Source organism: Pteropus medius, unplaced genomic scaffold, assembly GCF_902729225.1.
Source record: "Pteropus medius unplaced genomic scaffold, Ma_sr-lr_union100, whole genome shotgun sequence".
Classification (NCBI taxonomy): Eukaryota; Metazoa; Chordata; class Mammalia; order Chiroptera; family Pteropodidae; genus Pteropus; species Pteropus medius.
Genome location: NW_024342467.1, coordinates 2,501,939 through 2,520,289, shown reverse-complemented (window position 1 = coordinate 2,520,289; position 18,351 = coordinate 2,501,939). Strand labels below are relative to the sequence as shown.

Below are 18,351 nucleotides of genomic sequence, written 5' to 3'. Positions count from 1 at the left end.
TTCACTCCTCCCCTGACCCCTAAATAAAATTGTCTTTAGTTTTATCTTTAGGAGATCTATGTCATGGAACATTCTAAGGGGATCTGCTTCCAGCAGCAGTTTATCATACCAGGCCTTCTGATTTAGGAAGCTTCGCTTCAAGTGCTTTTCTTGCAGAGAAAGAGTCTCATGTTGAATGTGAGCTGAACTAATGCAAATTTTCTAACCCATTAACTTTTTCCTTAAAGGCCAAATATATATCTAATTGCATTTTAGAGATAATCTGTTATAAACTCTTGCTGTTTTATACAAACTGGTCAACTGCGAATACTCTCATCTGCTCCAGAAAGCCTTGCCAAAAATCTCTGCTGGCTAGTGTCTTTTATTTCTTCTATGGCCACACTGTCCAGTAAAGTGGCCACTACACACATGTGGCTATTTTCACATTAAATTTAAACTAATTAAAATTAAATAAAATTGAAAATGCATTTTCTCAGTTAACACTAGCCATATTTCAAGTGCTCAGTAGGCACAAGTGCTATCAGACAGTTAGTCTCCATCCTCACAGAAAGTTCTGTTGAGCAGCATTGTTTTCTGATACCCCATATACCCTTCAGCATTTCGAAAAGATCCTTTTACATGTCTGTCATTCTTATTACACCCTATAAGTTTGTCCAAACTGAGACCTTGTCATATTCATAGAAATTCCCTAACATGTAATACAAGTTTGATACTCATTAAATTTTCTCTACAGCATCTGCATATGATCCTTAAGGGTTTTAGAACCTAGGTATATGAGGTTTTATTATCTCACTTTGTAGATTCGCAAGTACTAATTTACACACATATAGTAACATGCATCTAGTAAAGTGACACAGTTGGCATTCAAACCCAAGTCTCTTGTCACTCTTTTTAACTATACCAGTTTTTTCTAACCCTACTGAGAAATAAACAGTAAAGACAAATATAAAAACATCTAGAACTTGACAACTAATGTTGTGAAGCTCATTCTCACCCATAACTTAACTTTTCATGAGTTTAAGATTGATATTTTCTAATCTGTTTCAGTAGGAAACTAGAATAAATTAACATTTGTATCTTAAAACTTTGGTACATTACATATAACTTTGCTTTTGATAACAATAATCTCTGTTTCTTATTTTAAAAGCCTATCATTAAGTCTCAAGTTGTTTTTCTAAGGAACTTAGAAAGGTGGATCAGGGAGGGAGAAGTTATAAGTTGATAAGGAAAGAGGGAAGAAAAAGACAGAGATTTTGTCTTATACCCTTCTTCAAAATTTAAAATTTCTCTTTAAAATTTAAAATATTTTTCTTATATTAAGAATTTGGTCAGGTTGTTTTTTGTTTTGTTTTGTTTTGTTTGGGGGGGGTAGTAAAATAAGATTATAATAAACTACTGTTCTTTCAGCTTTCCCTTCAACTATCTATGTACATATTTCATCTTGCTCTGTGAACAGATACTGTCAACACATCCAAATACATCCTAAACAAAGTAACTTTCCAAATCAACTTACTTTTTTTTTCCAGTAAACATCTTTAAAGCAAATAGAGAAAAGAGAAGGTCAGTATTGATTGTGATCTCTGATCATGTAATAATGTTTATTGATTGAATAGTATACCTCTATTACCTTATCTTCTGCTGATTAAGGTCAAAATGCCCTGCTTAGATGCAAGCATTAGGTGATATTTTAGGATAGATGTCTATAAGACAGGAGGATTCAATATGCCTGATCTCATTCTTTCTCTTTTAAGATGGTATGACACATCAAAGACTTAATGATAGAAATAATTTGCCCTGATGGGAAGATATATTTTTCACTGACTTTTTAAAAAAATTGCCAGCACATCCTAAGAATAAAAACCAGACTGATTCAGTTATTCTTACTGTTGTTTCTGAATTCTCTGCAGATAATGCACCCCTTATTGCTACACCTGTGGTGGGCCTCTGGCCCCACCCTTGGCCTCCAGCTAGGTTCTACACTGTGTTTTCTAATACAGCTCAATTTTCTCACAGCATAATTTCTTTTCTTATGGAGAGGAAGAAAGGGTAAGAATTCAAAGAAAGTAAATGAAGTGAAAGTGCCTTCCTTTGGGCCCAAAACTTGATTCAATATATTTTGTATTCTAGAGTGATAAAAAGAAATCATTAATAACAAATAAAATAAATAAAACATAAATAATCTGAAATATCAACAATAAGGTTTTTGTTTTAGCAGTTGTGGCACATTCAAATGATGGAATTCAAATGTAGTCATTAAAAATTATATCTTAAAGATATAGTTAATAACACAATATGTCCATAATGTATCATTGCTTTTTTCTTAAATGGTATAAATAGCAGGTAAAGTTTGCTCCTATTTAATGAGATGAGAATATATGTTTAAGTATAAAAGTCTGTTAAGAGTGGTTATTCTGATAGAATTATGTCAATTTTTATTTTTTCTTCTGATTTTTCTAAAATGAATATATTACTTGTATATTAAAAATTAAAGAATAGAAAAATTTTGAAAATAAAAAACTTTGAAAATAAAGTTTTATGTGCATAACTACATAATAGAGTATTGAATATCTGTCCTTAACTCTAAATCAATAGGTAATTTCGCAAGTTAATCCTTGTACATTGTTTTAGTACCTACCATGAATGCAGTCTTTTCTTAGCAAATCCAACTTTGAGCATTGAACTGTCCAGTCTATTCCATGTCCTCTCAAAGCTGCTATCAATAGAGCATTTTTAAAATGCCATTGAAAGTGGAACATTTTCCTGGAAAACTAAAATTCTCCCCCCAAAGTTTATCATTTATTTTTTTCTTTCAACAATGAAACCAAATAAATATCTACCTTTGTGGATTTTCGTGATTGCTCTTTTATGTATTTATCTAATTTACCAAAAAAAAATGAAGAGGTGGGTATTTGTATAGATATTTTTTCAGGCTGCAAACCCAATTAAGGCATGACCAACAGCACAGTTTTTAAATGCATTTTACAGGAAAAAGACATTTCTCTTAAATTCAGCAGCACTGTATGGAAAGGTTATTCTGCAGAGTAGATACCTGATGATGCAGTGTCCCTACTGATTGCAAATTTCTGGGAAAAAAGTTGAAATTGCAGGTATAATTAGTAATGTTGTTCAAGTGACAGTTTAAAACAGTGCAATGGTTTGAGAGACTTAAGAGTCAAGCTTTCCTCTTCATCTTCTAGAATGCAGTTCTCTTCCTAAAACCATTAATCTGGTTGACCTTCTTGTAGTTGTAAATGAGGGATGGTTTTGTTCTTCTAGTAGAAAAGTGTCCAGAGAGATTATTAACTATGGTAAAGGTGAAGGCTGATAGTAGCTGCATTAATTAAATGCCCAAGAGAGGAGTAAAGAGCCTTTCATGACTGCTTACAATAAAATGAAATGTATTAAAATGTTTGAATTTGTTCTGTTAAAGAGAAAACTAAGAATAACAAAGGTCAAGATGTAGGCAGACCCAAACAACCACACGCAGAGAATTTGTGCTAGTCCTATTATAATTGTCTCTTCACTTCTGGCTTACTTTTAAGGTTACCAGCAGATGGGAGGCTAAATAACTTTTTAAATGACAAAATAATTTGACAAATGCCATCAGTTACTTTCAAAAACACTTCATGAAACTTCTCACTAGAGATTTTGGTTTGCCTCATCTTCAATCATATACGAATCTATGCTCTCTACAGAATCACCATTTTCTTCAGAAGAAAAAAAATGCGTCATATTCCAAAATTGCAACCCCTTTACGAATCTCTTTGGACCCCTCCTCATTAATTCCTTCATCATGCATGAATGTAAATGACCCTCTCCTTTCAGAGGAAGACAATTTACATACGCACAGTGGTTATTATTTTTAAAGGTTGCAATGATACAGACACACAAGCATAAATTTAAAAATTATACTGAAACTCTACAAGTATTTATGGGAGGCAGAGATCCTTTTGTTTTCATATTTGAATAATTTTATTCATTAGATCTGAAGCTTTCCACCTCCCAATCCCATGATAGTATCTTAAGAGTAATCAGCTATCCTATGGGTTGGACATTGTTCTAACTGTCCTGGTTCCTTCACCGATGGGTATGTTTTTTTTCTAGATGCATGCAGAACACAGCAGACGGCCCCGCTGACCATGTGGAGGATTACCTCTGCGACCCAGAGGAGATGCCCCTGGGCTCTAGAGAATGCAAATTACCATGTCCTGAGGACTGTGTGATATCTGAATGGGGTCCATGGACTCAATGCACTTTGGTGAGATGATTAGCCATTTATTATTACAGTTTGTTTAATTCCTTACCACTAAAGCTTTAAGAATATTATTAAGAAAATCTTAGTCACTAAATTAGCTACCAAATTAGTTATCAGAGGAAAGTGTGTTTTTGTTTGTTTGTCTGTTTATTGACTACTTCGTTCTAGGAGTATGCCATTTAAAGTCAGCAATGTTTTGACGCACACTAAAACAGCTTGATCTCTTGCAAGCTTTATACCCCTCTTCCACCATCCTCCTAACTCAGCACAAAATGCCTTCAGACTGGCTTATAAATACACAGCAGGTTAAGAACTGCAGTGGTGATAATGATTCCCTCCAGGTAAAGGGATGAAGAATGAAACTCTGGTAAAGGAACTTTAATGATGTCAGGTTATTGTCATCCGTGCTTTTTGCCCAATCCATTTTATTTAAATTGTAGGAATAATCTTTCACACGGTGGGGGTTCTGCAGCAAGAGTATTGACACTAAAATGCAAAAGATCCTGGAAAGAATCACAGTAAAAGGAAGAAAGCTGTGCATCAGTGAATCTCTTTCCACATACTGACTCTGTGTCTCTAGTCCTGGGAAGCCAGCTGAGAGTTTCAAATTACACAAAGCTTCTAGAATTCAACAGTCTGTAGGGGCTCTTCCATGGTACCCTGGGAAGAGAGTCATTTGAAACAGAACTGGCTGATGATGTAGAAAATTGGGTTCACCCCTGGGTACCTTGTAAAACTGTACGTTTTAATATGGCATCGAAAGCATGGGGAATATACCTGTAATGTGGAATTAATTTGCTGAAATACAGTATAAGACAATATCAAAGAATTTATGATGCATGTTTTCAAGGAAAAATTAATTTTCTTTCTTAGTATTAACATTACTAAAGGTGCTGATTAGCAGCCAACTGATACAGCAGGAGCAAAATAGGACTGGCAATTGACTTGGATACAGACTAAATTGTAATAAAGAATCAACAGTTTCACAAGGGTGTGAAAGTGATTTTCTATTCTCATTCTATAATATCAGATTTGAAATTACTGCTCCTGTTCTTAGACATTAAGTGCTTTTAGAACAAGACTGTACCAGGAGGAGGATGGAAAGCCTTTTATGGCATATATTTATGTGATAAATTGCATTTGTGTGCATTTGTATGTGCATTTTAGAAAAATAAAGGTCACTAACAGCTAGTTATTTAAAGTTACCCTTAAAATAGTTTTTTGAGTCCAAGAGACTAGATTAGATAGATTAGATGACAGACAGACAGATGATAGATGATGACGACAATATGATGATGATGATGATGATAAATAGATAGATAGATAGATAGATAGATAGATAGATAGATAGATAAATAGATGATAGGTAGATGATAGATAGATTCCTGTTAGTGATCTACAGTAATTAATATGATCAAATATATATTTGCATACATGCGATGTGATGTTATCTATTAGTATTTGACACATAGACTCTTAAGAATCTTATAGCTAGATGGGACATCAGAAACTCACTCAAGATCTTGATCTTATAGATGAAGAAACTGAAGTATAATGAGATGGTTCAAGTAAGCCAGTGGCCCCAATGTCTTCACTCCTGCTCCAGCACTCTTCCTAACATGTTAGCTCTTGTTTGGCTGAGTACTCACCTTTCTGAGCAGTTGTATTATTCTTTGTCAGCCTTGCAATCAAAGCGGTTTCCGGCAAAGGTCAGCTGATCCCATCAGGCAACCTGCTGATGAAGGAAGAGTCTGCCCTAATGCTGTTGAGAAGGAACCCTGTAACCTGAACAAAAACTGCTTCCACTACGATTATAATGTAACAGGTACGTGCACAGTCGTGTCATCACGGAGTTGAAGGCCAAACTTGTGTATGTCAGCTCAGCAGTGTTCCATAAGTATTGTTCATCTCCATCTGTGTACCTTTTGGGCATGCTGCTTCCTCTCCCAGAAATAACTTATTCTTTATTATGTGACAGAAATATTTACCTGTTTTATTTTTTTAATAAACATCACGATAAAGATAATGAAAATATCACACAAACATTAGCCCTTCAGGCGGATTGTGAATAGTATAAGTAGTCCTATTTAAGACATCCTCCCACTTTGGAGAGGTGCAAATAAATATACCTTTCCCAGGGGTATTAGGTTTATTGAAAACTGTCTTTCTTCTTCAGAGGTATAATTGCTATAATATACTAGAACAATAATTCCTTGTGTGGGGTTGTTTATAAGCATGATTGATCTGGAGTAAAAACATCAGCAGTCTTAAGCTTGTCAAAAAGCATATAAAGAAAATACAACCATTCTAATATTATTAAAGGTACAGATAAAAATGGATAGAAGGGTATTTTTTTTATTTAAAAAAAGGCTTGTTATAAAGTCATTTTTTTTCCCTCATACCATCAAGGCACATACTCTAGAAAAGAAGAGAGTTTGTTGGTTTATATGATTTGAGGCAACACTGAAGCTTGTTTTGGAATTTTTTCCAAATAATTTTCACATCGAAATAGACTCCAGAAATTGTGCAATGATATGCAGCAGTCATATTGGCTTTTGTTTCTTTTGGTTTTTCTCTTTATTTTTCTTTGATGACACAAGGAAATCACTGCTCTCTGGGCCATGCTATGTTACTCTAAAAAGAAAGATGAAATAATTTTTTTTTTGCAAAAGACATAAAATAAGAGAATTAAATAAATATGGCCAGAGTGATTTTAAAATAAATAAGTGTACATTTTAAAACATTCTAAATAGGGACACTAAGTGAAATACAATGTTATTTGACTATAACATGGTTAAAGTACCATCCATTAAAATTATTATTTTGCTAAAACAAAAATAATGTTAAATTAAAATTTATGTTTATATTAGGGAAAAAGTTTTTAAGTCACACTTGATTGCAGGCCAAAGCCATTTTTACGATATCTCCAAATGGCCATCAAGATTGTCAAGTAGACATCTGCCTTCTAGAATAATCCCTGTAGCTAAGTGCAACCCCAGCAATTCCATTTAACTCCTGATATGTTCAAAGCTGGGACCCATATGCTCTGCATGTGGGATGATTGATTGTGGGGCTTAGGAAGCAGTTGTGAATTAAATGTGGGATTCAGGTCATCAGAGTTTCATTCGAAATCTGTTTTATACATGGCCTTCTGTTCTGATGGGCTCTCTTCCTTTCAGACTGGAGTACATGTCAGCTGAGTGAGAAGGCAGTTTGTGGAAATGGCATTAAAACAAGAATGTTGGATTGTGTTCGAAGTGATGGCAAGTCGGTTGACCTGAAATATTGTGAAGAGGTGAGGAGATGCTGTGTTATATTTTTGTGAGTAAATTCTTTCCTCATAATTTCAATTCATGCTGAGCCAAGTGACCTGTGCTCATTGCCAGCAGATGTTTTGCTGCACTATTTAGTGGTTGTTAAGCACCCTCTTGAAAAGAGACACTGTCCAACATTACTGATTTCTACACATAATTTCCTGTATTTTGTTCTGCTTGGAGCCCAAAGGTATGCTAATTAGGCTTTTCTGAAAGAAATGCTTGGGGAACAATAAGTAATCAAGGTGAATATAGGCAATAAATCTTAATCAGACTACTCATCATCTTTGTAATTTCATGTGAATTTTGTATTGCCTGGGACACCTGCCAAGATCCATCATTCATTCTCTCTGTTGTTAAACATTGATCGCATGTGGTTTTGTAGCAGATTTTGATATTAAGATCTAATACCCAGCTGTGAGAGTCTAAGTACTCAGGTGTGGGTAAGAGAGAACATCAGATTCAAACAAAGGAATAGAGTCTGCCATTGGTATCTTTTAGATACAGAGAATTGTAACTTCTAATTCTCCTACTTATAAAAGTAGCGTCATCATTTCTAAATATAACCTTACGAAATGCAAGGAAACAGTTGTTGGCCTTTCTTAGTTTTCATGAAGCTAACTTCATGTTGTAATTATTTTGTCTGATTTCCATATCAAAAGGGTACTCATATTCCTGGCAGGTTTTGACTCCTACTGCATCTGAGGTCCTCTGGGTTAAACACGAACTAAGACAAGCAGAAGCCTCGATAGATTTAGAACACACAGGAGGAGCTTTAACTTCATTAGGGTTCAGTAGACATGGTGACTACAACTTCTGTCCGCACCTCCTGGGGTTATTATAAGCCCGTATTAGATTGTTCTAACTCCTAAGAGAAAAGTTGAGATTAAAATATTTTAATCCATTTGATATCTATTATGTGAACCTAATTTAAGTTATTTATGTCTCTGTCCATGTGAACAGAGTTCCCAAATATACTGAAAACAAGTTGTTTAGTTAATAAACTTCTCTCACTATCATCTTATAACATAACTTAGTCTATTCATTCTTCAGATTTAATTAGAAATTTTATACCTGAATCAATCTGTTTTTGAAACTAATAACATCGAAGTGATATAATCATTATAAAAATATCATTATTATTAATGAACATTATTATAGTCATAATACTGGCTGGAGAGCTTTCTGTGATCTATTTCTAGTTGATTAATATGTCACTTTTCCTGCAAATGCACATATAAATGCCCTCCTGGGTTGGAATGAAATATACAATGAATAGCTCTAAGAGCTTTTTGAAAGCTAAACCCAAATCATACAAGACCAATTTTAAAATAGTTCACATGACCACATGACAAAGGTATAAACAAGGTCTTTTATTTCTTTAAGGAAATGTGAGTAAAAATCTGACAAATAACTAATTTTAAGTATCTAGGAAACTAGATAAATTTATTCTGATGTACAAATATTATGTTGAATACTGCAATGACAATTAGGAATTTAAATCATAACATTCTAGCAAATGCTGTCTTCAGGGAGAACAGTGCTAGTCTGCAGGAATTGGATTAAACAATTCATATCCCTTTTTATCCATCCCTATGGATACACTAGGATTAAATAATAGACCTGAGAAAAGCTGGCTAGCATTTTAACAATGAATTGATTGCCTGCCAACTAATACATGTGTAAACCCTGCATTCAGTGCAACAGCAGTAGCTAACTCTTGCTGTTTCCCTAACAGTCAAAGAGAGAGATGGCATTACTTTCCAACAAAGAGGAAAATTGGTGTTAAACCCATCCAGCATTTATCTAGTACTTTTGTTTTTGATGTTTTTTAGACATTTACTCACCTGATACATAGTTATCTATTTCTTCTTTCCTATTCTTTGATGCCTAAACAGATTTCTTTTTATTAGACACATATGTTTAGATAGATGATAGATAGATAGATAGATAGATAGATAGATAGATAGATAGATAGATAGACAGACAGATAGATAGATAGATAGATAGATAGATAGACAGACAGACAGACAGACAGAAATAAAGAGATACACTAAATGTAACAGGAAAAAAGTAGTAGAATGTTAAAATGTCTTACTACTGGATATCCAGAATACCTCTTAAACAGACATCCTTTTTAATTTTCTAGTGAAATAAATAAGTCAGTAGTAGTTCAATTTTGTAACTCAAACCATCTTTCTATGAAACTATTATGTATCCTAATATAACACATCACTTTTTTTTCCTATCACTTTAAGACTCTAATTTCTAACTTCCCATGACTTTAAATTACTTTATGGGAATTTACTTAAATGATATGGTAAAAGTTTTCATACCAAATACCCATCTTTGTCAAGTATTACTGATGGAGAATATAATGGGAGTGGCTGCAAAGGGATGTAGTACACAAATCATTGATCTGATCTCTCGGTAGATAACTTAGAGCCAAGAGCTATACTTGAACCACAACATAACATTTTAGAAAAAAATTTTTTGCCATCTTCTGATGTATAAATTAGACATAATAAACCTCTTCTTCATGCAGAAGTAAAAAAGATCTTGAAAATCCCAAGAATTTACAAAATTATATTCTCCTAGCATGCTCTTAAATTTTGGTATTTTAATGCTATTTTGTACCTTAGACTTTTTCTGTTTGCATATATATTAGAGTTTTAAATCTCAATAGTTTAAAAGTAGAACACTTAAATAAGTATTGGAACTCAATGCCAATAAAATGTCACAACATTATTATCTGACAAGAGGCTAAAACTAAAATAATTAAATTATAGCTCAGTTAGCTCCTGGGATCAGTTTTAGAAGAAAAAATATCTTTGTAATTAAAAAATGTACATAAAATATAACCAAAAAATTCTAGTAATTCAGATTTTCTTTTGAGAGAGATAGCTTACTTAAAAACTAATGTTTTATACTATTTTAATACATTAAGTCATTAGTTTTGAGTGGCAATTTGTCTTTAAAATCTTTCCCTTTTGCTTTTCAATTTAACCTCATATATAAAAATAAATATATCCCAAAGATATAATTTTAGATCTGTATATTGATGATATTCTTGGTTTTTAACTAGTGGAAAGTAATCATGCTTACACTTATTTGTTCCTCATTAAGGGAAATTCAGATAATTTAGAGATTAAATCTTTTTTCATTGCTAATTTAAAAAATCTGACACTAAATAAGTATATCAAGAAAATACGTTCCTCTATTCATCCTGTGCCATTTGCTCCTACTCTCCTGGGTTGATCCACTTTATATTTTTAACAGTTTAAGTTTTTGTCCTCCAGATATCCTTTTATTCCATTATGCATCTTGTTTATTCTTCCTCTCCTTTCCTCTCGCTTCCACTCCATTCTTTTCCTTTTTCCCTCCCTCCTTCCATCAGCAATACTTCATAAGCATGCCTTCATGTCGGTACAAACAGATTTACCTCTATCCTTTCAGCTTAGCCTGGAGAAGAACTGGCAGATGAACACATCCTGCATGGTGGAATGCCCTGTGAACTGTCAGCTTTCTGAGTGGTCTCCTTGGTCAGAATGTTCTCAAACATGTGGCCTCACAGGTTAGTTGTACCTTAATTAGCATTAGGCTATTGGTCAAAGGATATGAAATAAAATGTCCCTCTTGCTTTGAGTCATATAAAATAATCTCCAGTAAGGTTGAATCAGGCTGTCTTTCTTTCCAAAACATCTGAGACATGTACATGTTTGTTTCTAGAATCTCCTCAGGAGAAATGTCTGTGATGCCTTCTCCCAATAAGATGTATGCTTGCACAGCTATAATGTATCACTAAAGCTGCATCACTTTGTATGTCTTAAAGGAAAAATGATCCGAAGACGAACAGTTACCCAGCCCTTTCAGGGTGATGGAAGACCGTGTCCTACCCTGATGGAACAGTCCAAGCCTTGCCCAGTGAAGCCCTGTTATCGGTGGCAATATGGCCAGTGGTCCCCATGCCAAGTACAGGTATTGAATCTCAAGAAGTTGTATGGAAATGTGAATTTTTTACCTGCAGAGACTTCGTTTCAAAATTATTTTTCAGGGCTTACACACAGCATGTGTAAAGATATTAGGTGCCTTGCCATTTCATAACTGTTTAATTAGTTTGATAACAAGCACTCCCTGTCCTGTATTTTTAAAATCATTTGGAGACTGATTCATTTTAATGAAAATTTATTTGCCTGTCTTTGGCTAGAGAACAAATAAATTGTTCATTGTATGTTTTATAGCTAGTGCCCTGTAGGACTTCTTCCCTAGGGTTTCAAATGCTTCTTTAACCACTCATAAATCAAAATCAGCGGTGCAGAGATGACTGTAATTGATGAGCCCACTAATGAATTATTTTTCTTTTCCTAATTAGTTATTTCTTTCTTCATTCCAGGATGCCCAGTGTGGAGAAGGGACCAGAACAAGAAACATTTCTTGTATAGTGAGTGATGGGTCAGCTGATGATTTCAGTAAAGTGGTGGATGAAGAATTCTGTACTGATGTTGAACCCATTATAGATGGTAATAAAAAAATGGTCCTAGAGGAAACCTGCACTCAGCCTTGCCCAGGTAAAAACAGCAAAACAGAATTCATATTTTGGTCATTTCTTACCAAGACCAGGGTTGAGAAGAGGTTGTATATGTAATCTAAGTTAAGGAATGACAGCACTCCTCTTATTCAGTAATATCTGTGCCAACAGCTAGATGCTGTAGTGTGGGCAAATGGGGGATACTGCCTCCTGACTGTCAGGTAGGAGTGAAGTCAGTGGCCGCTGTTGACACACATCCTGCTGAAGTTTTAACATCTGTAAGGAATGCCAGTTAAGGCCTTAGGCTTATGGTTGACAGGGAAAGTGTGAAAGAAAAGTTGAGAAAATAAGGCTAGAACATGTATCTATTTAGAATTTCTAGAAGGAAAGAGAAGAAAATAAGAGAGAGGCAGCATTTAAGAACATAATAGCTAAAGAAAAATTTAAGCCCTTATAATGAAAGCTTAACCTGGATCCTGGGTAGAATCAGCAACAAAGTTATATCTGGATACACTGAAGTTAAAACAGAAAACGTAGAAAAATAGAGAATTATTAAAGCATTTAGAAAGAAAAAAACAGATTACCTGCTTTTGGAAGACAAAATAGAATTACAGCAGAATTCTTCTCAATTACAATGAAAGACAAAAGAAAATAGAATATATAGTTGTGCATCAATATGTTCTGATAAATGTGTTGTTAGATTTCATTGGGTGAATATCATAGAGTCTACTTATGCAACCTAGGTGGTATAGCCTACTCTACACCTAGGCTATGGTATAGCCTATTGCTTCTAGGCTACAAACCTGTATAGCATGTTACGGTAGGAAATTGTAACACAATGGTAAGTATTTGTAAACATAGGTAAAGGTAGAAAAGATAATAGTAAAAATACAGTATAAAAGATTTAAAATGGTACACCTATATAGTGCACTTCCTATGAATGGAGCTTGCAGGACGAGAATTTGCTCTGGGCGAGCCAGCGAGTGAATGTGCAGGTCTTAGGACATGACTGTAGACTTTATAAACACTGTACAACAAGCCCTTCCACTTCTTCCTTCTGACAGGGTTGGGTATAGAATATTGAAGCAGTCAGTGCTGCTCCATGAACAAGGATGTGGTCTTCATTGATTTGAAATATCGAAGAGAAACTGGCTTGGCGAAGTGTAGGTCACCATAATAGTGACTGTGAGGAGGGAGTGAAAAGTGGCCTGAGGATCAGTGGGAATAGAAATCAAAATGAGATAAAGGATCATAGAGTTTTATCATGGCCATGTGGTTTTTTGCTATAGCATGTTGGAGCAGTGGTCAGATTAAGTAACTTTATGGTATAAAAAAAAAGAGAACGCTTAACATAGAGAGGTCATAGAATTGAAGACTCAATATTTTGACTCTGAAAATATGTTCTTTGTTCCATTGACCCTGACACAAGGGGTGATCTCTGGCATTGAAATGATGGAAGAAATAAAACTTACTATGCTTTACATCATTACAACTTAAAAATATTTCCAAAGCAGAGGGACAAGCTGGCTCCACACTACCACAGAAAGTTTTTTCTAAAGTAGCAATGGCACTTAACACTTATTAAAAGGTAGCTCCTATGGACCTGTGTCCTGGTACAGGATCTTAGGTCCTCAACAAAGAACTTACAGCTAGATCTGGGAGGGCCATAGTGCCCTTTGAATATGTGACGCTAAGAGGACAGACTCCTCTGTGATGAAACAGGTCAGTGGCTGGCTAATTGGGATGTAATCTGTGTACTCAAAATTAAGGTGCTGTGAGTGAAAGGGAATATATTGGCAAGGCCCACAGACATTGCTCCCATCAGAGAAAAAAAAAAATTTCTCCTGAACCATATATCCTTCCATTTCTTACAGGAAATTCAGCTCCATTATAATCTTATGGGACCACCGTCGTATGCGGTCCGTCGTTGACCAAACCATCGTTATGCAACGCATGATTGTATTTGAAATGTGATGGAAAATAATCATCAACCTAAAATTCTATCCCCACCTAAATTATCTTTCAAGAGTCAATAAAATAATATTACAAAACATTGAAAGAAATTTTGATGCAATGTTGGACAGAAGGGATGCATGCAGTCAAATGTGGAAAGCAAATGTATATCAAATACTATAAAACTAATTGCCAAACAGTGATAAGCTATTATTTAGGATTTCGGGCTTGATGCAGAGAACTTTAGGGTAGATAGGTCAAAACAAGCTCAATGTCAAGTATGTGCATAAGGCCTTGAGAAAGATATGGGGCAACAGTTTATTAGTGGATTAGAAAAGAACAAAATTGGAAGTGAATTACCTATATTTTATGCTCAAATGGAAAATTCTTATTCTCCCAATTTGCTTATAATTATAAGAAAAAAGTGTATGTTTAAGAAATGTGTTAGTTTGCATAAGATCTCAAAAACATAAAAATGAGGATTTGCGAAACAAATAGCAATTTGGCATGAAATAGACTTTATGTATAAAAAGAATATGACAAGAAAATTTTAAAAATGGATAGATTGCATATATATGTATTTTAATTTAAATGGGGTTGAGTCCCTAAAAACTAGAAAAGCTGACAACATGCGTTACCCATTCAGTCATTCATCAGCTTATTTATTCTTTAGTAAGTAAATTATTTGAAGTGATAATAGTGATAGTTTCTATATTTTTTTATTAAGATAAACTGAATGAATTGAACAGCAGTACGTAAAATAACCCCTAAAACTTTGAACTGTATGTTAAATTTTGAGGGCATTCCTCACTGTGTATATTCAGCTATAATAACAGTTTTTGCACACATTCATTATTTTTCATCTATTTAAGGTTAAAAAATAATGTTTTATCTTCATCTGACTTTCTGGGCCTAGGCAAAGTGTTACTTCTTAGACATTCCCACATCTGCCAATAATAACCTTTTCTGATCCAGCAATTACCCTATTCCATTACTTACCCCTAAACTAGCCTGATTTCAGTCCAGATGTCATACACAATCCAATTTAATAAAATAATTTTCCTTCACAGCAGACTGAGGTTGAGGCTGTGGCAGCAGGTAAGGGCTCTGGACAGGCCAGTGACTGAACCTTGGGGCTTTGATGTATTGAACAGCCATATTGTCAACAAAAGCTGACCAAAGCTAAAAGTCAGAAGACCTCCCTATTCCAAAACAAATTTCCTGTGTCAATAATAGGATCACTATGACGACTCCCACAACACTGAACAAAGCTGGAATCCTTGCCAGGCATTGATATATGCTTTATAGTAGAGTCTCTCTACTTGTTTTCATTATGCTTCCTGCAGCACAGTCAGACACCTGTTTGATTATTTATCAAGGGTTATTGCAGCCTAGACACTGGGCTCAAGGTTGGAGATACAGTAGGAGACTAACACACCGTGTCTTCATAGAGTTTACCTTCTAATGGAAGTGACATTTGCTATCTATTAGTGACATAAATAAACATAAGATTAAAATTTGTGGTAAGTGAAGGGAAGGAAAACTGCAAGATGCCAAATAACATAGAACAGGGAAACACACCTTGCTAATTAAAGTAATTACAACTCCAGGAGGAGGATGCTCTTTTATAAATTACAATTTTATTTATTTCAGTTCGTCTCTTGATAGTTTTCTCCAATGATGGGTTTTAAAACTAGCAATATATGAACTTATAAACTTTAAAGTAAATACTGAAGTACAGAATGCATTTCATACACTTAATCGTCATGTCTTTGACAGGCATAGTGTAGTTTTACTATTACAATGGTTTATATGGTAAAAATATAAAAGTATATTATATACAAGGCAATCCTCACTTTCATTTACTGTTATTAATTCTTTGAAGCCTGACATGGATTATTTGGGGGTTGTTATTATATAATTCACAGATTACCAGTGAAAGACTTATTGAGTTGTTATAAAATCTCTATGTCAAGTGATATAAGCACAGAGATAAAAGATTTGTTTTATTTCCATGTAGTTTGTAATCACTGAGGCAAAATTATATTACGTTCATATTGACAGGAATTTTTAAATTTAAAGTTTAATAGTTTCTCCTGCACAATTAAAAATTGAGTAACCCAAGGAAATCTATTTCATAGGGGACAGAGATGTTTCTAAATATTTTTAAACTACTTAAAAATTCTTACTAGTTTCTTTTTCTTTAACATTTCCAAAATTTATGAGAATTTTCTGTACTTCAGGATGACATTAGATAGTGTATTAATGACATACTATAATAAAAGTCTACAAAAATCACTCCATTTTACTATTGTATATGTATCTGTTAGTCAATAATTTATGTCTTTGTAGGAATTCTTAATCATGACATAAGAAGTTTTTTCATGAATCACATATTCAGGCAACCTCGTGCTAATATTAGACAACTTCAGCATAATATAAGGCAATATGAATTATTCATGTGATATGGCTGGAATAATTAAAGTAATAAGAACCCCTGTGGATTTATCTATCATAATTTACTGTATCCTCTGAACAGTATAACCAGGCAGTCAGTCCTGAAGAATGGACATATGTATGGGAAAGGTGTATTTCATTAAATCCTACTTGTTCTCAAAATGGTTGAAGATGTTGATGTCGAATACATAACACATATGATCCAGCAATTCCACTCCTAGGTATATATCCAATTGATATATATATATATATATAATGTTCACTAAAGGATTTATACTAAAATGTTTATAACAGTAGTATTTATAATAGGAAAAACTTAGAACTCTCCACAGGCCCCTCGATACTAAAGTGGATATCTAAATTGTGGTAATTCATACAATGAGAGTAAATACAACAATAAGAGTAAACAAATTAGAACTACATACATACATAATGGATCTCACAAACAAACATAAATGAGTAAAAGAAGCCAGACTTAACAAAAACTACATGTGGTATGATTCCATTTATAGTGCGAGGGGGGTTTCTGAGATTCTGAGAATGCTATGAGTTTGTTTGATTTAGATGTTGGTTACATGGGTATATATTCAGGTTGTGAAAACTCAATTATTTGTGCATTTATGTGATCATTTTCCATGCATATTCTTCAATCAATAATTGACAAAAAGAGACAGTTGACTGAAGATGTAGATCAGAGGAAATGGCTTATATTATTGTCACTATTCCAGCTACTCAACTGGCTGTCTCACCTTCACAACTCTGGGAAGAAATAGGAATAAAGTATAAATACCACCTTTCTCAGACTTGGACCTCAAGCTCTTTTGAAATTACAAATACCTAGAAGATAAGTTTAATGTATATTTAGATTTCTTTTGACTAGTACCAAGTACTTAATAAATCTCTATACAATGATAATGACAAGAGTGGTAGTAGGTTTCAATCAAGTATCCATTGTCTCTTAAGAGAAGACAATTATAATGGACAAACTTCTTCAAGCGACAGTTTACGATTGATATCATTAAGCAACACATAGTCTATACCAGTAACATCTACTCAGAAAATAACAATATTAATACAGACTTATAAAGCTACATACAACCTTGCAAATATTAAATACTTGGCTAATTCTTACAAATACCATGTGTGACCGGCATACTTATGGACATTGCCCATAGGGTTAAAAATAAAATGACTATCTGGCTTGCTATTCTTTGCAGGTGTGGGTATAAACTATACACCTGTGTTTTGCAGGTGACTGTTATTTAAAGGACTGGTCTTCATGGAGCCTGTGTCAGCTGACCTGTGTGAATGGTGAAGACCTAGGCTTTGGTGGAATACAGGTCCGTTCTAGAGCGGTAATTATACAAGAACTAGAGAATCAACATCTGTGTCCAGAGCAGATGTTAGAAACAAAATCATGTGATGGTAAGTGCTACAATTCATAAAATCTACTCATTTTAATTTTGTTGATAAGCAAAAGCACAAGATATAAAATTTTCTATTAAAGAAGCAAATTTGCCAAGATCTCACTTCAGGCTGAGAGTTGAATTCAGGGTATCATCCTGAATTTTAAAAATTTAAAGGAAGAAAAATTTTGTCACTCTTCATAAATTAGATATGAAATATTGTGAAAATGTTTCCCAGTTTTATGACCTAAAGAAAGCTGAGGCATTTAGGAGCATGTTATTTGTAACAATCCTGATCATATATGAATCTAACAATATCCTCAGTTTATCTGAATCAAAAGAATTAATCAAATAAAAATTACAAATCTACAGTAAAATGAGAGATTGTATTAAATTTTCATAAACTGATAAAGTATTGTAAGAATTACTCTAAATCTG

General features: G+C 33.9%; 1 protein-coding gene across 6 annotated transcripts in view; it reads left to right on the top strand.

Annotated features, from left to right (window-relative positions):
* The window catches only part of THSD7A (thrombospondin type 1 domain containing 7A), a 360,172-nt gene that overhangs the window by 327,557 nt on the left and 14,264 nt on the right, over positions 1–18,351 (top strand). For 5 of the 6 annotated variants that reach the window (XM_039862397.1, XM_039862396.1, XM_039862399.1 and 2 more), the window contains 7 exons: positions 4,105–4,258; positions 5,936–6,080; positions 7,435–7,550; positions 11,026–11,143; positions 11,402–11,547; positions 11,963–12,137; positions 17,759–17,932. In XM_039862397.1, coding sequence (XP_039718331.1) covers positions 4,105–4,258; positions 5,936–6,080; positions 7,435–7,550; positions 11,026–11,143; positions 11,402–11,547; positions 11,963–12,137; positions 17,759–17,932 — 1,028 coding nt within the window. Of the gene's footprint in view, positions 1–4,104; positions 4,259–5,935; positions 6,081–7,434; positions 7,551–11,025; positions 11,144–11,401; positions 11,548–11,962; positions 12,138–13,971; positions 16,709–17,758; positions 17,933–18,351 lie in introns of those variants that run through there. The other variant, XM_039862400.1, reaches the window with a different exon arrangement.